This window comes from Bombus bifarius, unplaced genomic scaffold, assembly GCF_011952205.1.
Source record: "Bombus bifarius isolate JDL3187 unplaced genomic scaffold, Bbif_JDL3187 scf7180000008199, whole genome shotgun sequence".
Classification (NCBI taxonomy): Eukaryota; Metazoa; Arthropoda; class Insecta; order Hymenoptera; family Apidae; genus Bombus; species Bombus bifarius.
The window spans coordinates 1,259,917-1,279,076 of record NW_022884505.1 but is presented as its reverse complement, the minus strand read 5'-3'; the positions used below and the strand labels follow the sequence as shown (position 1 = coordinate 1,279,076).

The 19,160-nt window shown below is 35.7% G+C and overlaps 2 protein-coding genes across 4 annotated transcripts in view; one reads left to right on the top strand and one right to left on the bottom strand.

The window, feature by feature from the left end:
• LOC117210176 (putative fatty acyl-CoA reductase CG5065) overlaps nucleotides 1-19,160 on the bottom strand; it is a 45,839-nt gene that overhangs the window by 23,573 nt on the left and 3,106 nt on the right. The window lies entirely within an intron of this gene.
• LOC117210178 lies at nucleotides 161-13,239 on the top strand. Its single transcript, XM_033452937.1, has 4 exons — nucleotides 161-574; nucleotides 4,077-4,199; nucleotides 10,125-10,254; nucleotides 11,777-13,239. Exons 1-4 carry the CDS (start codon nucleotides 471-473, stop codon nucleotides 11,825-11,827), a joined length of 408 nt encoding a protein of 135 aa, XP_033308828.1. The 5' UTR covers nucleotides 161-470; the 3' UTR covers nucleotides 11,828-13,239.

The following is a 19,160-nucleotide window of genomic DNA, read 5'->3' as shown; positions in this document are numbered from 1 at the left end:
AGACCGAGACAGAAGGATGAAAAGGTGGATCCAGGGAAAAGGGTCGCAGTTCCTCGCGGAAAGAAACGCGAGGGAGGATTCGGATCGAGTGGGGTATAGGCTACAAGCTGAGTGGAGGGGGCGCAGCCGGCACTCTCCTTCGAGTATATATGCTGGAAGCGGACGAAGCTACGCTACAGTTCACCAAGAGACAAAAGCGACAAGAATAGGGTCAGATATTGGTAGAAAGAAAAAAATCGCGATCACGATAAATTGCCGAGAGTTACGTGGCGATTAAACAGTTGTTAACCGTTGTTCGAGACAAGTTCGATTCTGTGGACCGGTTGAAGAAACAGAAGTGCGAGGAGACACTGTGCAAGAAGAATCGTGTCAAACCATCGAGTCGTTGAGGAATATATCCGATTCTTCGGCTACGTTTCGTTTCTTGTTTAATTATTTTTCATCTTCGTCCTCGTTCAAAGATACAAATAATGGCAGCGAATACGAGTCTGCTTGTCACGTTGATGGTGTTGTGTGTCCTAAACGTGATTCTGATGCCACAAACGACGCACGCCAGGCCACCCTCTCTGCTCAGGTAAGAGTCAGAACTTTGTGCGAAAAGTTTCGCGTGCGGATTTCTCTGCTGGTTTTGGGTGTTTCTCTTCTGGAACGGTTCTAGAACGTGGAATCGCAGATGTATCGGACAACTTAGATATCGGGATTTTCTTAACTTTAGGCAGACTTCCTTTACATTTTTTGAAAAATCGATTTTTCTTTAAATCTCTTCGTGCAAAAGTATCTCCGTATGTTGAAAGCGAATTTTTAGACGTTTGTTTTTTTTTGGACATGCAAAAGCGACTGTTAGAACGATATTTCTCTATTTCTTGACGCACAGGTATTTTAATAAGCAATGTCACGAAGATGAAATATTACAAACGATGAAAATTTCGTAGTATACACACAAATCTAGTAGCAGAAATCTCCTCATTGTCAGTTTCACCACTTTATCCATAAGAATGGAAACCTTCTTCAACTTGTTGCACGCCCACGTGAAACTACAAAAAACCCTCTATAAGCTTATCCAGCTCACGCCTATTCTTCCACTCTATTCATCACTCTGTTCTTCCAATATCCTGAACCAAATCAATGATCATCCACTCAAATTTAACCAAACACATAACGCAAAATGTAATCTCGAAACTCATCTGATCGTAAATATGCGTTTACCAAAAAGCCTGCCCTCTTTGTTCGAGGAAAAATCCCAGTACGACGTCAAACGAGCTCGACCGATCCTCGATCACGATTTTTATCTGCCCGATTAATTTTATCGATCTAGTTTCGATTGGTTACATTTGTCGTATCTGATATCCACCTGAAATCGCGTTACCCCGTTATCGACCAATCCCTCAGAGCTTGGCAAAAGGGGAATCTTCGATGGTTGAAGGATAAATCGACGGATCTTCATTATGGCCGTGTTCTTTCTTTTTTGTTTCCTCTTTTCCCTGTAATGCCTGCCTTCCTCTATGCAACTCCCATGCACAACGATAACGCCGTCAGAAGATAACGAGAGCTTTGTTTCACGTGTGTACGGAGATTAGCATATCGATTAAGGAGGCAAAATTGACGACGATCGGCAAACGCGATATTACATTCCCTCGCAGCTTGCAATATCACCAACCACGCGCCATTTTTTCTTCTTTTTACGCGTTCGTCGCCAATATGAATTCCGTGTTATCGCATTGACAACCTCGGGTATCGGGAAATAACAGGAAACGAAGGATTTTAAGTCGAACGATTTAGTGGGGAAGTTACCTCTGTTATCTTGCTGGGAAAACGCGTGGGAATGGGACGTGAACCTGGTGAATTTTTTGTTAGAAGCTACTCTTCGCTGAGTTACTTAGTACTTTTCATACATCTCCATTGAGATCTTATTATTGAGAACTGGGTGCAACAAATATTTTGTTTCAGAACTAAAGATAGCAGAGTTTGAGAAAAATTATTTTCGTTTGAAGAATCTGCTGAAAATGTAGTTATTTCGCATGGTCTTTAGAATCAGAAGCAAAGATGGTAAATTATTTGGAAATTGTTAGCACACTATGTGTATCTATTATTCTCGTTATTTTTCATTCACATAAAATGTTAAATTTCACAGCTAGAGCTAAGGAAAATTATTTTTGTCAGTGTTCAATAAGAATTTCACTATTTGCGATACTCTTTATAATAAAATTTAATAACACTGAAATTTTCGTAATTATTAAAGGAACTTTAATAATAATTGAACTTTCAAAAATTCTCGATATACCTTTAAACGAACATAATTTCTCTACTTTCCGACTATACTTATCGTATCTTTACCATATAACGAAGTTAATATAAAAACTATTAATAAACTATTCTCGTCCAATCCAATTTCTACAAACTTCTACAAAAGAAAAATTGTTTTGAACGGACTCTCAAATTTGGATATTTTCCGATCATTTGAATCACAGATTCCATTTGTCTTTGTTAATTTTGGGTCGCATTAATCTCATTAATTCTTGAATCAAGTCACGCGCGTGAATACCACAGGCAAGTGATTAAATATTGATGGCAGATGAGAAAAACAAGGATACAGAAACGAGGGTGAACGTAAAATTTTCAAGGAAACTACTACATGATCGCCCCGTGAATACTGAATTCGCAACAGATTGCAAAGAAAAGAGGTGGCCGAGGGACAACGACCTGCTAACCAATTAAGATAGTTTCTACGGAGCTGCAGTACAGTTACAGTTGATCTTGCGAGAGTGATTCGCGACACTGATTTCACAGCTCTTCGCGTGAAAGTTTGCTTACTGATGTAATTACGGTTTTCGCATGTCACGGTTGCGTGTTTCAACTGGCTGATTCGCTAAACAAGGCGCAACAATAGTTTCAACTTCTCTGTTTTTAATTTAAATATCTGTCCTTGTAAAGAAAAAAAAACAGAAAAGAAAAGGAATGAAAGATACAAAAGGAAAGAAAATAGATAATTTGAAATATTATATACTACTGACATTTTTATCATACAGCGCCCAGTGAGTGTAATTCAATGCAACAAGTTGCAACAGTCATTTCGAAGCTTTATTTTATTTTACCTCTTCTTCTGTTTTTTAGATAATAGCTTCCGTAAAGAGAATAGAAAAAAGACAGAGAGAGAGAGAGACAAAGAAATGGAGAGGAAGTAAATAATTTAAGTCAAGTTGTAAAGATTCTTATCTTACTGTGTCACTGAGTTGATTTTACACTTCGCACAATTAATCGTATAATACCTGAAATTGAACGGAAACACGAGGTTTCGCGTGATGAGTCAGTATGTAGGTTACGCTACGATACGTGAAAATTATTCAACGAGTTTAATTATAGCAGCTCGTTCTTTGGGGATTGAAGGAATCTTATATCGACTTTTCCCCCTTCTTCTCTTCTTTTTCCTTGTTTCTATGATACGGAAAATTACTCGTATCTATCCGAACCGTGCGTCGAGTTAATTATAGACACCTGTTCCGGGAATACGCGCATATTTAAGGATATACGGAAGTATTCTTAGGATTTGCCGGTTCTGAAGGCTACCCGAAATAATACCTAACCATCTGTTATATTAAATTATCATATGGTTTTTATATGATAATTTCTCTATCTACTCTAACTTCCTCCTACAATCTTTTCCCTACTTTCACTTTCTACCTATACTTTGTATAATTCTACATTGTATCGTGTGGTTTAATAATAACCATTTGATTACAAACGAGTGTTCTTATCGATTATTAAATTTATCGAATCCATAGTTCAAAATATGCCCAACGTTCACCAGACAACAATAAAATTATGTTCCTATTTTTACGACAGACTATCGATAAATTCGATCTTTATAGAAAGATTATAGAAAGTCAATAATACGTGCTTCACTTCGATCATCGACCGTTTTTCTCCTTGTATCATCATCATCGGTGATCTAAATCGTTCAATCAAATTTTTTAATTTGTCTATATTCAAACTTATTTGAAATTTCCCTTTGTCACGTCAATAAATTATAAGTAATTGTTAATATAATTGATAATAGTCAATCCTCGTTTGTTTTGTAGTCGTCAGAGACGTGTATCGGATCAAAGACTCGCTGAAATAGAGACACTTCTGGGGTTGGAAAATGTGAGGGGAAAAGTAGTGACGGTTCCAGTTGCATTCGGCGTGTTGGATCCAGATAAGATGTAAGTAATTACTTTAATAGCCTGTAATTATTTAAACTCGCCTTTTATCTCTGCTGATTTATTCTTATCAAGCCAAAGTTACTAATAATAACATTTTTTCCTATTACGTCTGCAAAACGACTAGATAAGCAAAGAGTCGCTCATCTCTGTTCCAAAATTCGAACGCTTTCCAACTCGACTCTTAAATTTCGATCGTTTTTCGTTTCTTCTTCTTATCTTGTGCTATAAATTTTAATTTCGTCTTTACCGTTTTGATAGAAAGAAAGTAAATTTGTATATTGAAAATAAAAAGATCAAGGAAATCGTATCTATAGGTCAGTACGATTGAAAAGTTCAACGAAAAAATAACAAAAATACAGCTTTTTTCTAGGGAACGATTTATAAGATGCTACTATTCTTTTAGAGAATCTGGTCGTTAATTTTCCAATTCTTTGCGAGTACGTTTAATAATGTATTTTAATATTTATGAACGTACTGAGTTTTCTATTAAAGTTTAGCACGATCAACGATTCTATTTTAAAATTAAAGATTCATTCACAAGTCACTCGTATCAAATTTTCTCCGAGCTGCTCGATAATAATCGTGAAACTCCGAGATAATGTATCAGGTCATTTTATAAGTTCAACAAAACAAGCAAGAAGAAACGAAGTTGAGGTTCGGTGTTTCAATGCATTCGCTGTTATTTTAAAGAATATCCCTGCCATTTTCAATTCTTCAATTTCACCTTGCAAATCATGATTTCAATATCAGAAGTAACTTCTAAATTCCATTTTCAAGATTACAATTTAAATGTAACAAGTGTCGCAATTTACATGTAGGGAGATATGATTTCGTCTTCGAAATTAAAATTTCAGTACGAGAAATCAAAATTAACGATTTATCGTGCGATTGGTCGCAGTTGATCGATATAAAAGTCCATTATCAAACATCGAATTTTGTTTAGTTCGTTCAAGAATCCTTCGCTCACCGTGAGAATTAGATCATGCCATATATATATATATATATATATATTTATATATATCATAAACGAGTCACTCTAAAATTTGGTTTATGTGAACGATAACCTCGAAGGGAAAGAACCACGACTCGATTTTACATAACGATCGCCATTCGAGTTCAACGTGATCGTTAACCACGAGATACGAAAAGAATCTTTCTTTTTATCATCGAGTGACAATACCATGAATCACGAACTCTTTTCCATCTCTCCTCCGCTTCCCCTTCCTCCTCCTCCTCCCAAAAAACAAAGAGAAAAAAGAAACAGTGACTATGATTACGAATGAATCGTACGACGCGAAACGAATGAATTTTGTTAATTCTTCGAGCAGAAGGAAGACAGAACCGCCCCTGTTGTATCATCGTCTACACAGACGTGCCAAAAATATCAATCTATTTAAAAAAAAAGGAGAAGAATACGAAAAAAGTAAAGAAGAAATAACTATTCTGGTGGTGCAACGTGTCTGGCTTTAGGTTCAGGAATCTCCGAGTGGAAAACACGTCGCTTGCCAAGCATCCTTTATTTTCAATCCCCTAGGTACACGGGTACATTTTCACAAATTTTTACGTTCCATTCAAATGCAAAAAACATGGTATAAATACAAGGTTTCCGAAGAGGTCGGGATAAAACTTATACTGCGTACCAATAGGGTCTAGTGGGTAAAAGGAAGTTCGTATAAACTCAAAATCGTACGCATAAAATTGTTTTGCCAGTTATAAAAGATAAATCTCTTCCGTGAGAAATAGAAGATAAATAAAGATAGATCTCTTCTGTTCCTATCACGATTTTCGTGAAACACGGTTTCGCGTGTCTCCATTGTATATAATATAATATAAAGTAACGTAAATTACCGTGAATAAGTAAATTATATTAATTTCAGAGAACAAAATTATCCACCACTCGACGATATTTTGACATGAATATTTGTTTCTTTTAATATCTTCGGAAACACAAATGGGATTGTCAATAAGCAATTCGCGCATATTTCACGAAATTTTCATTTCGTCGTCTATTCGATGCAACTGCCGAATTGTCGGATAAGTCTTAAACGTTTCTGAGATTCCTTTTTTGTTCAGAAACCACAGAAATCCTACACGGTTGAAATGATGGCACTTCGGTATAATTGTATTATTACAAACTGTTGGAACAAAGTTTATAATTCGTATCTAGAAGAGATATTCATTCTATAATATTCGTTCAAAAATAAATAGTTGGACTACAAACTTATAGTATTAGCTGGAAACTAACTAAACGGCCAGGGATGCGCTTTTAAATTTCTCTTGATGCGAATTTTCATGTCAAATAATCAATCAAATAATCAATTCGTGAGGGTAAATACGAATGAAAGAAAGGCGAAAAATACGCGGGAAATGTATAGCACGTTCGGCATTGAAATTCAACTTGTTGCTTCGTGTTCGCGTGACGAGGGCGGAAACCACCCTCAAACGAGACCTTCGACCGTTCAGACTGATAAAGGGTTGGGCGAGTCACGTAAGATAAGAAAGAACGACCTATTAACGTCAAAAGACATGTCGTCAGTAAGTCTTCGGAGGACACTGGTTGTTTCTCGAGACGTTATTAACTTCGCACCACCGTTCTTAAGAAAAATGATTTTCGTTTCGCCGGGTGGTGGTGTGGAGTATTGCTTCGCGCGGGATAATAGAAACATACGGATGATTTGATTATTTTATTCGATGTTACTTTTTGTTACTGGTAATATTGCTATTACCGATGTTACTGACGTTATCACTACACGAAGTGATATTTTCATTCTTTTTTTTTTTTTCATAGAGCGTGGATTTAATTTTGATAGTTTTGATATTTGATGTTAAATTTTTCTCTAGAAATGTCGTATAATATAAAGGTACACAGGGATCTACTCGAATGGACGTTGTACGAAAATGTTTCTACTTGCACCATTCGTTTCGAACAGGTGTTGAAAATCGAATACAAAGAAAGCGTTTGTTATCGTTCTAAGAATGGACTCCTCGTTGGTATTTTGCAAGAATAAAGTTCGAAAATAAACGATTGTTAAAAAAAGACCACTGTGCGTTAAAAACAGCAACGCGAATATCGAAAGCAATATCGAGAATGAAATGCAAGATGAAACAACAGAGAAAGAATTCGCTTAACGGTTTATTCTTTTCGTGTGTTCTCTTTTGGATTAACCAGCATCTTCTCTTGTATATCAGACATTACTTTCCAAGCAATATCCACAGTCCTATGTAAACGGATACCCTATCAAATTTATGCAAAATTATGTAGCTATGGGGTATTATATTGCACCATACTATAACCTAACCAAGCTCAGGTAGAACAGCTCTGTTCCAGAAGGAGACAGAATAGAATATGACCAAGGAAAAGTTGGGATAATAGATTACTATAATTTTATTGTACAAAGTAGTATCGCAAGAGTGTAAATTGGAACATCTACTTGAGCTTGTTGGAAAAAGTTGAAATGAAAGCAGTAATATTATTCCAGTCAAAAGAAATAATTCTTAAGTAAAAGTAGTATAAACAGTTACCATTGAAAAGTTTTATGTCCGTGTTGTATGTATTGGATAAAATATTTTGAAACTTCATTAGCACTGTAATGAGACACGAATGCAATAATTGTATTGGTCAACTTTGAAACCAATCTGAAAATGTATATAGAAATTACAAGATATTCATTGCGAATATATATTTAATAAAAGATCAGTATATTCAGCATGAATAGTCATCTTAAGCACATAAAGACTTGAGATTTATTAATATAATGAATAATTGTCTGTTTAAATATTTGCACTAAGTATCTTATAAATTCGTATATATTTCTTCAAATTTGTTTCACATTCCAATTTATTACAGAAGAATCGTGATAGTTGAGCCCGACGAAAATGCTAGTAAAATTTCAAAATGTATCGTCTAACACACATAGTATATTAATAAAAGGTGTCTAAAAGTGGCCAAACACTTCCATGAGTCCGTATATTTGCTCCTATACGTAGGCGGAATAGTACGGTCGAAGAGATCCTCGTAAAGGAAGAACGAAGAAAAGCGACGACGGAAAAGGAAACGATAATAGAATGTCTAACCCCGCTACCTTACTCCGAATGCCTTCCGAATAAATTCTTATTCAGACGTTAACACGACCGGCTTCAGGGAAATTCGCTTTAAAGTTAAAACGAACAGCTCTTCCCTTTTTACTAATTTCGTAACGTCAACATCCGCACTCTGAACGAATGTGTCCATAGAAATTTCCCTCGTCCTCTTCTACTTGTCATTTCATTTAACATTCGCGTGTAAACGTGAAGAAATACACGAAAAGATAGAAATTTCCAAACAATGGGCCGACCATGTCAAATCTCCTTCCTTCTTTAACGAACTATTGAAAATCGAAAAGATCTTCCTCGCGAAGTGAAAGGAAAAGAGAAAGGATGATAGAACGAAGGAGCAAGTCCTACTGCGTTGGCGTTCGTTCTTCGACTGCAAACTTACTGCAACGTGAACCAGAGGTTCTAACCGCGTTTATATTCTTAGATCGAGAGAGTTCGTGCCGCGCGAATCGCGAGAAATTCGCGATGCAAATTCGATTGGACTCGCGTGTTCCTCGGTTTCGTGACTAGCCAATGGGCTTCTTCTAATCTGGCTCGCCGCGTGTAGAATTATTCATCGTCGAAATTCGTGACGAGAGCCACGGAGAAGCTCTAGTGGTTGAAAGAACGCGGATGAGACGGCTATCAGTATTCGGAAATTACATGCTCAGTGCGAATTTAGACGGATTTGGAGAGAATTCAGGAATCTTTCGCTTCTGTTACTTTAAATGCTCTTTCGAGGGCGCTTAAACATTTAGCACCGAATTGTAGTATCGAGATCAATATTCTACAGGTCGATATTAGATTCTAGATTCCACGTGTGTTATATATAACACATTTCGGATTAGAAATGTTGCGTGGAATATTTGATTAGATGCAGACCCACGGATATACGTGTATCTATGATCTTTGATATTATTATGCTACAGGAGAATTTCATCTCGCCATTATCATTAGAATTTCGACAGTTGTAGCTTGATGACTTCCTTTCTTTTCTTCTTCTTTTTTTTTTTGTTTGTTTTTTTAGTGCCCTATCTATTTATGGAAAATTCAAAGGAGCGAAAATGTGCAAAAGGCGCATGACGCGAGAAAACACACGAGCAAAATAAAGCAGTATAGATGAAAAGAATCTGGAACGTAGGTTTCGTTTTGTTAATTACCTTAATAAAAATAAGAATTTACATAAACATCGTGAATGTAGTAATCATCGTTGAAATCTTAACTTTCGCGGACCAGTTTGATGATCGAGCGTTAATTATGTGGTGCTGCGTTATTGCATTTTATTATCGAGGCTTGCATCATTCCCACGACTTATCGAGAGTGCCGGCGATAAGAATAATTCGTAATTCGTATGATGATGAATGATTCTCTACGAATGCATGCTCGACAGTATATTCCATCAGCACGTGTCACCCTCGTTTTTACTTTCAACCACGTGTGAAACGCGTGATCGAGTGAAATTCCAAGCGCTTATTCTTCGAACAGGAAAAAAGAAAAGGACGAAAAAACGACGGCGAAAAAACGAAATACGAAGCAAGAAGGAGTCGTGTAGAAGAAGGGCTTGAATATTCCGTTCGAACACATGGCGGGAACGTTGAACCGCGCGTAATCTTCCATTGAATCTGAAAAATTTTTTATCGGATGATCATTTTAGTGGGTCATCCGGTTATTACGATCCTCAGCTGATCATTATAATTTCTAATTATAGATACAACTGATCCACACAAATTGAAATTATTAAAGCGAAATTTCCATCAAAATCAATGGAACTTACATCACGTTTTCTTTAGTGCAAATTTTCATTCTGATTATAACATTTTTTTTAATTGCCCGCTCTATTTCTCATTGCAGAGGTCGTAGACGAAGATCCGCCACGAATAACAGACTCGAAACTCTGCAACGTATAATGAAGATTATCGCTAACAGTCCTGACACGCTTAATGAAAACATGCTCGGAGAAAGGATGCTCTCTTTGCCAGTGGTAAGTTCGAAATAATCGAATCTATGATTTAAAACGAAGGAAAAGAAATGATTTTCTATGAACGTTTCTGATTTTCTATAAATCCTACAGATTGCGTGGATTACGTATTTTTACTACGTTAGGTATTTTAACATCGAGTATTCTGAATATTAATCGATCAATTCCAATATATATATTAACTTTTTTAACGAATTTTATGCCATTTTATGTTTCCCTAAAGTAAAGGTAATACATAGTGCGATTCTTGTCGTTTAATTATGCAACACTTGTTCAGAATTGAAATAAGAAATACCCTATTTTCGAATAGAAATTCCAATAAATTCCATTTCATTCTAAAATCTTTTCGTTACATTTACGCCTCGAAATGACTAACAGTTTCATTAGATTATTGAAACATCGTGCAACACTATTTCCACATGATTATGTAAGTTGCATAGTTCGTGTCATGAGGTAATCTATCGCGTTAGCAACGTAATTCCTATTTTTTCTAGATGGCATAAAATTAGTGATAATTTGCGGCGAAAGAAAAATGAAACGATTCACTGGCACGCGCCTAAGACACAGTCATGAAATTTATTGTAAAACGTGCTGTGCTCTCGTGATAGATTCATATTCCTTCTTCGTTTCTTCGGCATGTATAATCGTTTTCTTTTAATGTTTGTTTTACCGTCGATTTGCATTTCATGAAATGGTAATCGTTCGTGGTCAAAGAGAAATATTCATAGTCGTGAAATTGATCGTGCCTCGGATTAGAACGTAGTTAACCGGTTTATTAGCTGTCACATAGATAACGTCAAAGTATCGCAATACGTTATAAACATCACTGTTTTATTGTCGCTCGAAGCTAATTATGGAAATATACATGCAGGAGAATATTTATGTTTTTTAATCTTCCACTTGTAATAATTGAATTATTGAATCGATGGCATAAGAGTTACGCTATTAGTACTATATACGTTATTGATTATCTAGAATTGATTTTAATCCATTAAGAATCATACGATGAAGTGTGCGAAAGTTGTGTATAGTAAAATTATTAAACATTATCGATCAAGGTACAAAAGAATGTATTAGAATGATAGATACCTCCATAGAAGTTCATTACAAATAGAAAGCACGAAAAGAAGTTCTATAATCGAAAAAAAAAGAAATAGTCTATTCTATCGGTATAAAATACTTCGATTTCTTCAAATTTCGTAAAGTCGTAGGATTCGGATAGAATTCAATAAAACCCGATAATCTGAATGAAATGAAACTGGAGATAAAACGTGGTCGTCGATGGATTAATATTCAGAACCATAGTATCAAATAATAGTAACAAGAGTCGTTCCATTTTAAGAATAACGAATCTTTATTTGCAAAGTGTAATTAGGAAAAGAGAGTTTAACGAGTCCCTATTTTTTTAATTAACAAAAATGATATTTCAAACTAACATCCCTCGAGATATAGAGAGATATTTATAAAATCGCCAAAATTATTGTCTAAGGACTGAATTGATCAAGAATATTTTTTTGAATTTCAGAAGTTGAAAGAGAGCCGACTAGGCGTCGACGACGAATATTCGTATATCTAATTCCATGGCACGAAATCGCGCTAAAACACAGGGCGAACAAGAAGACAGAGTCGAGAGAACGAAAAGCATTCAAGTGTAAAAAATGAAAAATACAAAAAAAAAGAGAAAAACAAGAATCGAAGACGAACATCAAGAAAAATCGCCGAAGGAATAAGAGACGAAGGAAAATTACAAAAAGAAAATATTATATACGATCTCTCGACCCTAAAATCCGCCTGAACAGTATTACGGACCGTCCTCCGTCCGAGCTTAAACTCTTTAAACGAACTTACACTATTAGATCACTAAGTAATTATAACCAAGGAGCAGAGGAAAAAGACAGCAACGATCATACTTGTCTCGAAGAAGAAATCGAAGAGAAAATTTCGAAGAATTTCGTGGTTTCCTTCGATTTTTAATTTGTTCCTTAACGCGTGCGTCCACCATGTTTCTTTCATTTATTTTTTTATAATTTAGAAACGTAGTAATTTATGATATTTATTTAAGTAGCCTTATTTATTCTTTGTTGACCGGTATTATTTGTAGACTGGTTTATTTGAATTTTTCTTTTATTCGTTTCTAAGCGTCTGCAAAGAGTATACTGCGTTGCGTGTAAGGAAAACGCGTCTATGGTCTCTCTTTTTCTCATTTTTGTTTTATACTTTGAGAATAATCTCTTTTTAAAAATAATTTTGCGTGCATGACAAGATACTGATGAGTGATTTTTGTACGGATGGAGAATGGATAATTACTGGCTTGCTTTCACGATCTCGCGATTTTTAAACGCGCCTTAATCTTAGGTTTCGTTAGATCTTTCGAATGTATACGGTGGATTAACGATCGCGATCTGTAAACCCCGGATATCCAACTTCTGCCTTAGCATTGAAATATGATTTTTTAATAATCGAATAGAACTATGGATGATGCGGACCACCGTGGAAAATGTATTAATTAGAAAGATCGATTATTTTCAAACGTGATTCGTTGCGTTTCCATTTCGTATTAAGATGTGATTCATTTTATTTATTGTTTTGTAAAGTTAGTTAATACGAATATTATTGTATTAATTTATTAGCGCACCTAAGAAAGAATAGAAGTAAGAGAAAGGAAGAAATGTAATTAATGTTAACAATATCGTTCGTTAAGATTAATAGTCTTTTCTCGAAAGCTCTATGTAATTATCTTATATGTGTTCGACACTGTATATTTCCTATATGTTATTTATTTATTTATTTATTTAGTTTACGTCGTACGTAGGAGCCAACAAAGCATTAAAGACAATGTCGTGATAGTATCGCGATTTCGATCGATCAAAATCAAGATCGACACGTTCGAGACAATTACACCGATCGTTCACTCTTTTATTGACTGTGCGTATTATTTTGTTTATTTAAATAGAATAAAAAGAATAGTAATCAGCTATACAAGAAAAATAGTCTCCTTCAATTTATTCCGGAATCTTCATCCTTCCTCCAAAGTATCTCTCCTTTACGTATATTGTAAAATATCAAAAATTACTATTTCTATTTCACCTTGGTAAATTAATTAAAAATACGCATCTGAGCTCCCTCTGGAGAAACTTTAGGTGAATTATTCTATGCTGTCGGTAAACGAGGCTATTTCAACATTTATTCGAACTGTACGTTACAATGATTGTAAATAAATGCAGATTCATTAGTTGTATAATTCCAGAGGAAAATGAAAAATCTGTAGGAAGAAAGATTGGTGGAATTTCTACGAGGAAAGCTTTCACGAACGGTGTATTAAAACGAAGATAGTAATAAAAATTAAATACTTCGTAAGTTAATTACCTAGTAATATTAAAATGCCATAGTTTAATTAAACTTTATAATTTAATTAAAGGAAAAAAGTATAAAAAAACGTCTAACGTAATTAGGAGCCGTGTGCAAAACAGTAATTCCACAGAAATTGTACATTTCACCGGCTGCGCTACTTTGCGACGATTTCAACACGATGCTTATTTAGAAACTAATAACGTTAAATATTTTTGAAATTATTATATATTTGCGCGGAGGACTTGGTACGATTAATCTTAACGTTCTAAACTTTATTACCGTGCAGAAGATTATTTGGATGTACTCGCTTTATTTTGGGAATATTTTCTGTTCCGATGGTCTGACTAAAGACGACTCGTACTACTGACAGTGGAGCTAGTGAAATAAGTCTATCTGTTCTAAGCAGATCTGATCGGTGCTCTTGTTCTCTTCTTCTTGTTCTCTCTTCTCTCAAAAGACCACTTTTGTCAACCTTCTAGAATAAACCAGTAGGTGAAATATTGCTTCAAATAGTAGAAACTAAACTCTGGAAATTCAAATGGTGGGAAGTAAGTTTTGGAATCGTAGTTTTCTTTAAACATAGAAGAATGGAAGGAATTATGGAGGAGGAATTATATAGAAGAGGGAAGATTTATAATTCTGTTTAATTTCAGTGCACTTTACTAGAAAGAAAAATCGTTGCTAGATATCTTACCATTTTCCTCCCATTTTCCATTAAACTTTGTTCAAGTTACCTGAAGTGAATGCATCGGTGAATTTGTTATTTTCCTGGCTTGAAATATTTTTTCAAATTTCGACGTTCGTCCTCACTATTCAAGTCATTTGTCTTCAAATACGTAATTTCCTTAACTTCAGAATTCAGAAAAGATTCAGGATTTAAATACCTACCTACTTAAAGATATAGCTTTATAACTTGTCGAAAGTTACGATCTCAATTGCAATCTGACAAAATCTCGCAAACTTTCCAATTAAAAGTCCCAACTACTTCCACAATGCTAATCATTTTATTTAACTAAAGAAACCGATCGAAGAAAGAAACTCTCTTTGCGCGTGACTCACGAAACTCAGTTGATCGTGAAACGGAACAAGGAAAACTGTCCCCATCACGAGTCAACGCGCGATTGCTCTGTCACGTCTTCGTGAAGCACTCGACCTGAAACGTTCGTATCAAACGTTCGCGGAAACGGAAGTTTCGCGAAAGGAAAGCGAAACGTAGGACAAGTCACTGGATTGCAATTGTCGACCATCGTTCTGATTGGCTTCGTATGGTCGCTCTTCGTGCAGTAGTTCATCCGTGGCGAGCGTGATTGGCCCGATAGATATGAAACTATTTCATAAATACGCACATACAGATCGCGTGGGTGGCTGATTTCGCAACTTCGTTTTACTGCGCAGTACAGCAAACACTTTAGCTCAGAAAAGTATTTGAACGCGTGCCGTAGAAAATTTTTGTAAATATGTTATGCGTATTTCGTACGAATCTTATAACGAGATAGCGAGTGGCATGATCATATCGGAAAAATTCGAAACCAGTCTGGAAATATACATAGAAGTTACAAGATATTTATTACAAACATATATATTTCATAAGAAATTAGCAAAGAGCAAACATATAATAAATGTTAAGAATGATCCTACTCTGTATAACCATATAATATCGAATATAATATTGAATATGAATAACGCGATTCGTTAATACGACGGCTAATTGATTGTTCAAACACTTTGGCGATCTCTCGCACTAGATATCACGCAATAGCTTTTACGTACATCTTCAAATTTCTTTCAAACTTTACCGATATTATCACCACATTCGAATTTCATTGCAACGTTAATGAAAATTTCAAATGTTTCCTACAGTCCAACAGTCTCTCTTGCAAGGCATCGAAGGTAGCCGTATTAATCCTCTCTTACATAACTGAAAATCTTCATGCACGCATTGCATGTGTTACGTAAAACATTTTGAAATTTCATTGGCGCTGTAACGAGCCTCGACTATCGTCGCTGTGGTAGTGAAGTATGAAGCAAATTTGAAGACGTACATTATATATACGTATATGTCATTGATGTACTACACGTTGGCGAGGAACGGGCCTCCAAAGTTGCACAATCAAACAGAATTTCTGATTAGCCCGGCAATGTGTTGCTTTTCGTTATCTCGCTACGTAAAACCGACGACCGATTTCGTTCGACGCACGACTCCTCCGTCCTATCTTCAAAGGGGAGGAGACTGAGTTGCGAAAAACGTCCACGTCGCTATCGCTCCGACACTTTCAAATGTTTGGCCCGAAACTTTGTTTTCACCGAGCGTTCTCTTCTATTTTTGCCCGGACGGATGATGCAGCCCGAGCCATGGGGTAGATCAGCGTTCGTTGATCTCGTCCCTGTTATTTCTGTCTCTTTTGCTGTTTGGCAGTTGCCAGTGGATAAAATGCTACGAACGTGCGTTCGGAAGTCGAACGAGGTGCAATGCTCTTCTTCTTTTTTCTTCGAGATTCTTTTCAAGTTTCGAGATTTGGGTAATGAGAGCTTATATGCTGAATGCGGGGAGTAAAGAGTTCAAGAAAAGAGAACTTTCGTGTATTGGGCAGGTTCGAGAGGGTGGTGATGGGTTTAGTGGTTCGAGAACGGAAGGATAAGAATAAATAGATCCTGCATTAACGAGAACTTCAAAGAAATAAATTTGCGTATAAAATATTGAAACTATAGTACCGATTACAATGAAACAAATATCTGGTTGTAAGCCACTTCTGTGGTTGGCTTCGTAGAAATATCAATTCGTGCAAATGGCTGCAGTCTAACGATCAGAGAACAAGATAGTGGATCATAAATAATACGAATAAATAATAAGAGAGATCGTTTATGAAATATCAAGAAATGTTTGAAGTACGAAGAAATAACGAGGAATAGAGATCGGAAGGAAATCATGGAAGAATCCAAGGAGAGGTAATCGAAATTTTCGTTTTAATCTCATTCCTGTTTTCTTGGTATTCTTCGCGCGTGCATTGAACAGGAAAAGTTCAACAGTCGAGTATTTTTAAAAACAAAAGAAAGAAAGACAACGAGGATAAATGAGTCTTAACGAGAAAAATTAACGAGTCAAAATTATCAAAGTTTTTAATTCGGTTCTTATACCGAGAAATGAAAGAGAAGAAGTAGTCTAATATTGAAAGAATTATAATCACGGTTTAGAAAACACGATCGTGACTACCTCCAAGAAGTCAGCAAATAATCTACAAGAAGCACAACGATGAGCAATAATATTTACGTTGACGTAATAACTGAATAATTTTTATTTGTTCATATTTCGTAACTTTTTATCGCCCAGCTGGACCATTTGTAGAAGAAACATGTACGAAATAATTTGTTATCTGGGCTCGGTGCGCGTATACTTTGATTACATTTTACAATGTTACATTTGGCAAGACTGGCGCGTGCGATGAATGGTCGAGGACATCGCGTCGTGATCATCTGATCCGATGTTCGTTTAATTAGTATACTCGCTATCTCTCTTCCGTTTCTTTCGTATCGTACGGTTACAAATCTCAAATCAACATATTCTAAGCCACGTAAGAAATTTCTTTAAATTTCTGCTGGCTTTTGCTAATCGTAACTTCACAATTGATGTTCACCAACTTTTCTCCTTTTTTTCTTTTTATAAATTATAATTTGATTTTATCCTTTCTTTGAATATTTCTAGTCCTGTTATGTACGATCTTCAGTCAGGCTGTCAGTATGTGCGTTTCTGCATCTCGAAATTTATACATAAATACATAAACACCCACAGTGTGGTAAACTGCAAATTTGATATCAAATTTTAGATTGACAAAATTATATCGAAAATAAAATCGAAAATTCTAAAATTTGGAATGTAATTGTAATTCGGTTAACTCCGGGCCTTTGCTGTATTGATTTGAGATGATCGGTGGAACATATTGAATATATATGCATTTTCCAATGATACAGGAAAATCCGTCGAGTAAATCGGATAAGTTCCCCGGATAGATTGCTCGAATCGATTAGATTCGAATGATGAAATACAACGTGGTAATTAGATCATGCTTTATCGTATTTTCGTTTTTATTTAGATTTATCTAAATTGTTCCAACAGAGAGATTACAATTTCAACGAATTTCATTTTTTTATTTTTGTATAATTTCATTTTTGTAAATTTCGCTTCGTCCTCGAATCCCCACTCTCTTCGACGTATGTGTAATATTTAATACGCATACGTACAAATTTTTAAAATGACATCTAGCAAACGAATCAATTTTCCTTTCTCATTGAAAAAGTATATTTCCTATGCCATTGCTCTTTGCGCTGTTAAAATTGCGTTATAACACAATTCTTAAATTTACTCGCAACTTTTCAGTCTCTGCATTCGCTGTTTCTCTGAATTCATAATCAAGTGGTTTATGCTTGTGCTATTGCCGTCTCTTATTTCCTCCTCACGTATGGCAACAAGATCGAACATAAAAGAAACAAATAAAAATAGTTTCCCCGATTTCCCAAGAATGATCAATTCTCCTTGTGAACCTTCTCTCATGCACGAAGCATGCAAAATTCTCCTGACATGCGCGTGGAAGGAGATAGGAAGTAAAACGCGAATGACGAAACTAGCAATCTACTTACACTGAAACGTTTATTCATGTCGGAAATTCTCCGTATGTCTTGCGTTGCAAGGAAGAAACTTTCACGCGCATCATTGCGTCGCATAAAATGTTGCAAAAAAAAAAAAAAAAAAAGAAGGAGAGAAGTCGTGAAAAAAGCCACTATCGAGACAAGTAAGCATTTTCTTTCTGTCGCGTGCCGCTTGATAACTATATTATTGTATTTTATGATGAAAGCAACGACGTTAACTCCTTCCATTTCCACTTTCGTAACTGTACGTAAACATTCGTCCCTTTCCATTTCATTGAACACGAGCAATCCTCCATATTCGAGCGAAGTAATAATATTCGTTTAAATAAAGCGGTGAGAAAATCGACGTATTTTCGTGTAAAATTTTAATTAACCGGCCCTATTTTCTTGATCGAACAAAGATCGACCAAATTCCAAATATAAATCAAAGCAAATATAAGAAGATGATAAAGAGAAGAAATCACCGAAACGTAAGATGAACATGACCTTCTGTAAGGGGGAGATTTTATGATCGATGAACTCGCATCCGAAATAGCCACTTTCTATCATCGAAAATTCCACCACTCTTCGTTATCGTTTCATCGATATACGCGAGAATCAAAGACGTCATAAATAAGAAGAAACTGTAATCAATCCCAATTAATGTAGTAACGCTGTTATTTTTTGCGTCGAAAAGGAGTCACAAGACAAAACGTACAATATCGTGTAACAGTTTTCGGCTACTTATCTTTTCAGGAAGCGCTTCTGAGTATCGAAGAGTATCGAAAGTGTGGTGATCGAAGTTTGGAATCGACGAACGGTAGAAAGCGCAGAATTTTCATGTATTTATCGGAAGTTTTATTATTTTAAAGGACCCTCGAGAGGAAAAACTAGGGTTTTCGATACTGACAGGTCATAGGAAATTACCGATCACTTAA